Genomic DNA, 8,992 nt, shown 5'->3' with positions numbered 1-8,992 from the left:
CTCTCTCTCTCTCTCTCTCTCAGACTCAAGTTTATTTATCCGGTGTGGAGATGGGTCTGATTCACAAATTGACAATGGGGCAGGGAGATAGAGATGGAGTTTGAGGGTCGGTACCAGCATGTGCGGCACAGAAGACAATGTGTGAACTCATCTCTGTAACCCTTTCATCGCCAAAGGCGTTCACCCACCACCCTCTTAAGAAACGGGCAAAAGCATTGGAAATCCCCCGGGACGTTGTGGAAGCATTTTGAATTATTGTCGTGTCTCTTTCCAAAACCAGGGAGCTGGTGACACAGTCCGCTGTTCCTCTCTGGAAGAGACGGCGAATATCAGGCAATGTAACCGGCGCTCAGAGTTGGCCTCGTTAGCTCAGTTTCCACTCTCTTGAGATGTTATTTTTACACCCTCTGTCTCCCTCCCCCGGGCAGGTGGATGTGTCGGTTGTGAGCCCTGGTGTGAATGGAGAACCCTCTCTCCACTCCCTCCCCTCCACTCTCTCCCCTCCACTCCCTCCCCTCCACTCTCTCCCCTCCACTCCCCTCCCCTCTCTCCCCTCCCCTCCACTCCCTCCCCTCCACTCTCTCCCCTCCACTCCCCTCCCCTCTCTCCCCTCCCCTCCACTCTCTCCCCTCCCCTCCACTCTCTCCCCTCCACTCCCTCCCCTCCACTCTCTCCCCTCCACTCCCTCCCCTCCACTCCCTCCCCTCCACTCTCTCCCCTCCCCTCCACTCCCTCCCCTCCACTCTCTCCCCTCCCCTCCACTCTCTCCCCTCCCCTCCACTCTCTCCCCTCCACTCTCTCCCCTCCCCTCCACTCTCTCCCCTCCACTCCCTCCCCTCCACTCCCTCCCCTCCACTCTCTCCCCTCCACTCCCCTCCCCTCTCTCCCCTCCCCTCCACTCCCTCCCCTCCACTCTCTCCCCTCCCCTCTCTCCCCTCCCCTCTCTCCCCTCCCCTCCACTCTCTCCCCTCCACTCCCTCCCCTCCCCTCTCTCCCCTCCCCTCCCTCCCCTCCACTGCCTTCGACGCTTTCGCTCAGAGGGGCGCGGGTCCGGGGTGCGGAGATAACACGATCTCAGCACCTGGGTGGACACACCTACTCTCAATCTGCACTCCCTGACACTCACCACGCACACACACGCACACACACACACACACTCACACTCACACACACACACACACACCCACACTCACGCACACACACTCACACACACACGCACACACACACACGCACACACACACGCACACACACCCACACACACACACACACACTCACGCACGCACACACACACACATATACACACTCACACACACACCCACACCCACACACACACCCCACCCACACACACACACACCCACACCCACTCCCCACTCACACCCACACACACACACTCACACACACACACACTCACACACACACACACACACACACACACACTCACACACACACACACACACTCACACACACACACACACACACACACACACACACACACTCACACACACACACACACACACACATACTCTCACATGCACACACACACACACACACACACACACACACACACACACATCCACACACTGCCCCGTTCACCTTGTGTATCATTAGTTCACACAGGCACGCAGCACAACGACAATGGGGTGCTCTTTCCAGCACCCCCACCCCCTGTCCCCCCACCCCCCGTCCCCCCGTCCCCCTGATGCCGACAGTGTGTGGGGACTGGTACTCAGGGCCCGAGGTAGCAGCACAACACACCCGAAGCCAGCTACTGGAGAGCGGTTCTCAGTGGCGAGGGAGGGGTGTATTAACACATACGCCGGGGCTTTGTTCTTTTGAAACAAAGGCTTCCTGCCCATAACTCCAGCAAATGTTGCTGACACTGACACTGACGGGAGGCTCGGGTCTAATTGGGGCCTCGCCAGTTTTGGTAGGAAGCCTAACGATAAATGCCGCCCTCTGGTTAAAAACGGTGGCCTTCACATGCCGACCGTCTACTCCACGGTGCCCTGCTTTCCCAGTACCTGTGGTATTAGCAGAAGCTGCCAGAAATATTAAACTTCAGACTCACGGAGCTCAAGCAGGGGGTAATAATCTGGCCCTGGGGGGGGGGGATTGGCAAGGACATTTACATGGGGGGGATTGAACAGATTAGCCCGTTCCGGACCATCCACATCAGCACAGCGTGTCACCTAATCTACTATAGTCTATTAAATTATACATTATCTAATAGCTCATACATATCCAATGCTGGCCCGCTATCCGATGCACTTTACATCTCAAGTCCAAGTCATTTAATCTTCTCCATGCTCCGGAATCCAGCACACCCACGTCTATTACATAACACAACATTTGTTACAGAAGCCACAAGCGTACCCCTGAATATCTAACACCCCCCCCGCCATTGCATCGCCGTGCCCATTACACCATCTCATTATCAACAACACCCACCACGCCCCTGACAATGCCACCCTACACACCCTGCCCTTGCCAACACCACCCACTGCTCCCACGTCCAACATCTGCCACTGCCACCCAATATCCCCAACTGCTGAAGAAGCGTCTCGTCTCCAAACGTCACCTGAGTTCCCCTTCTCTCCAGAGATGCTGCCTGACCCGCTGAGTTACTCCAGCTTTCTGTGTCCATATTTCGTAAAAATGCCATCCAATACATTCACCGTGGTCACATCTCCCCATTGCCAACGTGACCCGGCATTTTTCATTATTGTCACGACCATCCAACATATTCCAATCCCGCGGATGATAATAATTCACGCACACACACACACCACTGCCGCCATCACCAAGACGGCCTGTGTGTATGAAGGAACAGCAGATGTGAAGGAACAGCAGATGCTGGTTCACGCCGAAAATAGAAACGACATGCTGGGGTTACTCGGTGGGTCAGGCATCATCTCTGGAGAACAAGAATAGGTGACGTTTTGGGTCGAGACCCCTCTTCTCGACCCAAAACGTCACCTATTCCTTTTCTCCAGCGATGCTGCCTGACCCGCTGAGTTACTCCAGCATTTTGTGTCTATCTCAAGTGATCGATTATGCAGGGCCTACAGAGTGCTTTACATTTTGGTCTAACACTTTCCTACTTCAGTACTCCATCCTCCTCAATAACAACGCTCTGCGTTGCATTGGCCTTCCTTGATTCTTGCTGCACTTTCTATTTTTCCGATGCAAGTTCCACACAAATCTCTCCATAAACTACCTGTCAAAGGTCTGAAGAAGGGTCCCGACCCGAAACATCACCTATCCATGGGGTGAAAGCAGGAACGGAGTACTGATTCTGAATGATCAGCCGTGATCATATTAAATGGCAGTGCTGGTTGGAAGGGCCGAACGGCCTTCTCCTGCACCTATTGTACATGTTTTCTGAACTATGATATCTCCTATCCACGTTCTTCAAAGATGCTGCCTGACCTGCTGAGTTATTCCAGCATTTTGTATCCACCCCCCATTATTGCCTCCACCAGCTAACACACCCCATAGCTGGTAGAACAGTGTCCAGGCACATCACCGTGTTGCCACCACCACTCCACCGATCACCTTCTTCTCCGCTTCAATGGTGGAATTACTATCTAGCACGCCACCATTGTCACCACTATCTAGCTAGAGCCAAAGGGAGTTGTACAACGTGGAAACAGGCCCTTCACACCCACCTTACCACACCGGCCAACATGTCCCATCTACACTAGTCCCACCTGCCTGCATTTGGCCCCTACCCCTCTCAACCTGTCCTACTACACACGTACCAATCTGATTGTTCTTAAACGTTGGATCGTACCTGCCTCAACTAGCTCGGTCCGTACACCCACCACCCTTTGCGTGAAAAATGTACCCCTCAGTTTCCTAATAAATCTTTCCCTCCCTCACCTTAAACCTATGTCCTCTGGTTTCTCGATTCCCCTACTCTGGGCAAGAGACCCTGTGCGCCTACCTCTATTCCTCTCTACCCGATTCATTCCTCTTGTCTAATGTCACCACTATCCATTGCCCCGCCATTTCTACTCCATCTAACACTCCCACTGGGTTAACCATATCCACAACCGCCACCTCGCCCAACACTGTGGCTCTCTATCATTAAGCTCTCCGATACACCTCCCCGAGTCTCCCATTTCCCTTTATTTACCCTATTCCCCCTCCCCCCCCGCCATATCCCCTTCCACCCACACCCCCCTGTCTTTACATTTCGCTCAGCTTCTCTCCTTATCTGATATCCTTCCTCTTATCTTCACCTCAAGCCTTTGTCATTTACTCCACACGTCTGCCAATCACCACCCCCCTGTATCCACCTATCACTTGCTAGGCTTTGTCCCGCCCTCACCTCTCTTTTACAGATTCTACCCCACCCCATTCCCCCACGTCACCTATCCATCCCCCTCCACAGATACTGCCTGGCCCGCTGAGTTCCTACAGCCCTTTGTATTTTGCTCAAGATTCCAGCCTCTGCAGCATCTTGTGCCTCCGCTGTTTCTGTACATCCCCAGCTATTTCATCAAAACACCACTTTAGAATGACACAATCAACACAACCCCCCGTCAAAACACCACCCCTAGAGACTCCCACAGTCAATTTATAATTACATACATTTCACTGTGATTTTTCTGTCCTGAAATTGTTCGCAATGTTATATATAGGCAATCGAAACCGTGTCCCTCCTCGGTTCTGCCTCCTGAGTATAATTCCCATCTCCTAGATTTTCACAGCCCAGAGCGTGCAGTACTGACTCCGAGAGCGAAAATACTTTAATCTGAAACCAATTGAAACGCCCTTTAATAAACATGAGTGCAGCCTGATGTGTTTATGCTCGGGATACAGAAAGATTCAGCGAGGGAGATGCGAACCGCTGATTCAGACTCAATTTCCTGATAGCACTGAAAGCAGCTGAACTCCGCTTTCCTTCTTCATGCCATCAAACTCCATTGGCTTCGCCGCCGCCCTTGTATCCCAGAGACAGCTCTGTGTGGTGTTGAATTGCCAGGCGGTGCTTTGACTTCAACAGGCAACAGTGACTAGTCCCGATCCCCTCGCCCTCCGCCACTTGAGCAGCGGGCATTGAAACTTTGCGTTCGGTGTTCGTGCTGTGTTTGGCGCCGGGGACCTGCGCGTATTCTTCTTTGATCCACATTAATCAGCCTTTTGAGACGAATTCCGAGTCGCATACTGTTGGGTGGAGAGGGACAGGAGAGAGGAGGAGGAGGGGAGGAGGAGGAAAGAGTTTATTGTTGTGCCACCCCCCCCCCCATCTATCTTGAGATATTAGAAGTTCTGATCGAAATATTGGTTTAACATCCACCATCATCCAATGTCTCTCTTTAGAATTTCTTTTTGTTGCTTTTGGCAAATTCTTTTGGCAAATTGAAATGAGAGTTATTTTTGTACGCGTTTCCAGTGTCGGAAATGCCGCAACTAAGAAGTGGTAGTGTTAATTTTTGTTTGGTGGATGTAGCTGACTGCAAACTCTCGTACCTCCCTCCACTGTGGGGTAGGTGGGTGAGCGGAGAGACGTCGGGCTGGCAATGATACACCCCGGTCCTGCCCGATTCTGAGGCATGACAGCCCTATGCTGCTGTCGTTGACCCGGCCACTATCACCCAGCTATGATTTTAATGAGCTCCTCACACGTTAATGAGCGCCGCACACGGTCTCCCACCCCGCGCCCCCCATGTTATCCAGGGTCTTTGAATTCAATGCAGACATCCGAGATCACAATTCGAGACGCAGAAGTATTTCCACAGCCGGCGATTGCCACCCCGTATACCGTGCGGTTGTTGTCTAGGGTTGAAATGGGTGGGGCGGGAGATCGAGGCAATTGAAGTCCAGAATTTACATTTAACGCCGAGCTTTAAATAGAAGCGAATCAGGCGTCCGAAAGTGTAAGCTAAACTCAATCAGAGGATTACGTCCCCTCCCTCCCACACACACACACACACACACACACACACACACACACTCACACACACACACACACACTCACACACACACACACACACACACTCACACACACACACACACACACACTCACACACACACACACACACACATACACACACACTCACTCACACACACACACTCACACACACACACCCTGACCAAGGAGAGTCCCCTGCCCCAGCATACTGCGCTGGAATGTAGCTGAGGCTGCGACGGACAGACACAGTTATGTAAACTTATCGATGCATTTTCTTTCAATATTTAACAAAACATCCAGCTCAACTCTCCGGTTGGCACAAAAGCACACCCGGTATCCTCGAGGTGTGTTTCAGGCGCGGATCAGGGAGCGGTCGGTGGCTCACCAGTGTTGTTATTTTGGGAAGAACCATGCGTTTGTTTATTATGTTACAGTTGTTGCCCCCCTCCCCCACTCTCTCCTCCCCCCACTCCCCCCCCCCACTCTCTCTCCCCCCCACTCTCTCTCCCCCTCCACTCTCTCCCCCCCCACTCTCTCCCCCCCTACTCTCTCCCCCCCCCACTCTTCCCCCCCCACTCTCTCCCCCCCCACTCTCTCCCCCCCCCACTCTCTCCCCCCCCACTCTCCCCCCCACACTCTCTCTCCCACCCCCCCTCTCTCCCCCCCTCTCTCCCCCCCACTCTCTCCCCCACTCTCTCCCCCCCCCCCCACCCCCCCACTCCTCGGGCTGCGCGTTTTGCCAGAGTCTGTCCGGGTAGCTGTGAGGTTGGGGTTTCGCGAGATGAGCAGGGGTTATTTTGACACACACACACACACACACACACAGCATGGCACCAAGTTTTATCCACCTAATCCTCTTTAAGCATTATAACCGCTGAAGGCGCTCGATAACAGAGAATAGCAGATCAGCGCCCGGCGGGGTTCAGCAGAAGACAAGACCAACAAAGACGGCACAGAATATGCATCCCAAATATCAACTGAAATTAGATATTCCCTGGTAGAAATCCTAACCACCACCCCCCTCACACACACACACACACACACACACACACACACACACACACACACACACACACACACACACACATACACACACACACACACACACACACACACACACACACATACACACACACACACACACACACACACATACACACACACACACATACACACACACACACACACACACACACACACACACACACATACACACACACATACACACACACACACACACACACACACACACACACACACACACACACACACACACACACACACACACACACACACACACACACACACACACACACACACACACACACATACAAACAACACACACACACACACCACGCACAAAAAACTTGGAAGTTACTAATTACCGAAGTGAGCTTTTCCTTCGGAAAGTAAAACAGATGCCAAATAACAAGCAGCTATTTATAAACAGGGGGGAAAGAAACAGCCCAGGTAAATGTGGCTTGGTTATCAGTGATGGTGATCTGATATCATGTACGAGTAGCAGAGAGCCTGGCATCTAATTCTGGGTTGAGTTGGTTGGTGAAAATAAGAGACGGTATCATATCTCAACAACAACAACAAAAAACAAAACCAGTACCATTGAAGGCTGACCCTTCAAATGAAACAAGAATTTTTGTAATAACGTCGCGACTGTGTTACATTAATACGGTTGCAATTAGCGGCTTTCAATTAGCAGCTTCTGAATGACAGTTCCAAAACTTATATTAAGAGACCGCATTCCCTCACTAAATATAAAGGGATCGTTCTGCACAATCTTAAGAACTCGCACTGCGGCGATCCTTGTTATATTTAATAAGTGTTAATTATTGTATATATATATATATATATTTATATATTTATATATGAATATTTTATGTATTTAATTCTCCGTTGATAACTATAAAAATCACACGACAGTTCCACCGTTGAACAGCGTTTCTATTTCGGTTTAATCCGTTGAATTATAACATCGGAGTGGCAAATGAACCTTACCTTTCCTACTCATATTTCCGTCCTTGTGTCGCTCGAAGGAAAGTTAGCGCCTTGTGGAATAATCGGCTGGAACTAGCAACGATCCGGGCGAGGGAAACGAGTCCAGGGCGGTTGCACAAATACCCTAAACGAGCACCTCCGCATCCTGAGTGCTTGGGATAAAAGAGAGAGGCAGACGAAGAGGTGGGGTGGTGGGGTGGGGAGGGGGGAGGGAGGGAAGGAAGGAAGGAAGGGAGGAAGGGAGCGCCGGCAGCCGACAGGAGACGCAGCGAGCCCGGCTTACTGAGGGGGTTCGACCCGGGGGGGGGGGGGAGAGAGGAAATGTTCACAGCGCAAGGAGAAAGAGAGGTACAGATGGGTCTAGAGGGGGGAGAGGTCGGAACCAAAAATTAAAAGATGTGTGTATATATATATTCTATATAAAAATATAAACCTGGTTACTAACACGCGTTCCCCGGAGTGCCAGGCTACTGTTCAATGTTGAAATGTTTAATTCAGTCGGGGGGAGGGTACTGACGTGCAAACGGCGCCTGTTAGAAGGGGACAAATAACAGGCTTTGCCTTATAAGGGGTGATGGACGCGTCCGCTTGGTATAAAAACACACACACACACATACACACACACACACAACTCTTTCCCATCCGCCTGCTTTCCAACACAGTCCCCCGGCCCGTCCACCGCCCCAGTTAATTACTCATCTGAATTTAAGGCGGGGAGGGAGGGAGACAAAAAAAGTAACATTTACCGAGGATGATTCTCAAATGTGCCAGAGGAGAGGGAGACAAAAAAAAAGTAACATGTACCGAGGATTCTCAAATGTGCCAGAGGAGAGGGGTGGGGTGGGTGGGGTGGGGGTGGGGGGGGGGGGGGGGGGGGGGGGGGGGGGGGAGTGAGAGGGAGGAGAGCACCGGACTAGATCAGAGATGTAAGGAAGACCCGGCTCGCTACCTGCTACCTTGTGACATTTATCCGCGCCGGGGGCATGTGACTGAGCTGGGACTGCGCTGTGCTCTGGACGCCTGAGATTCAGTGGGAGGACAGTCGGACACAATGATTCC

The 8,992-nt window shown here is 51.9% G+C and overlaps 1 protein-coding gene across 2 annotated transcripts in view; it reads right to left on the bottom strand.

Moving 5' to 3' along the window:
• LOC144606494 (reticulon-4 receptor-like 1) overlaps nucleotides 1-8,302 on the bottom strand; it is a 52,745-nt gene extending 44,443 nt beyond the window's left edge. Inside the window, exon 1 of one of the 2 annotated variants that reach the window (XM_078422678.1) lies at nucleotides 7,934-8,302. In XM_078422678.1, coding sequence (XP_078278804.1) covers nucleotides 7,934-7,946 — 13 coding nt within the window. In that variant the 5' untranslated portion in view covers nucleotides 7,947-8,302. Of the gene's footprint in view, nucleotides 1-4,596; nucleotides 5,195-7,933 lie in introns of those variants that run through there. The other variant, XM_078422679.1, reaches the window with a different exon arrangement.
• Between the last annotated feature and the right edge of the window lie 690 nt (nucleotides 8,303-8,992).

The sequence above is a fragment of the Rhinoraja longicauda genome, chromosome 26 (genome assembly GCF_053455715.1).
Source record: "Rhinoraja longicauda isolate Sanriku21f chromosome 26, sRhiLon1.1, whole genome shotgun sequence".
In the NCBI taxonomy this organism is placed as follows: Eukaryota; Metazoa; Chordata; class Chondrichthyes; order Rajiformes; family Arhynchobatidae; genus Rhinoraja; species Rhinoraja longicauda.
The sequence above is the reverse complement of the archived record's forward strand: the minus strand, read 5'-3'. Positions and strand labels throughout refer to the sequence as shown.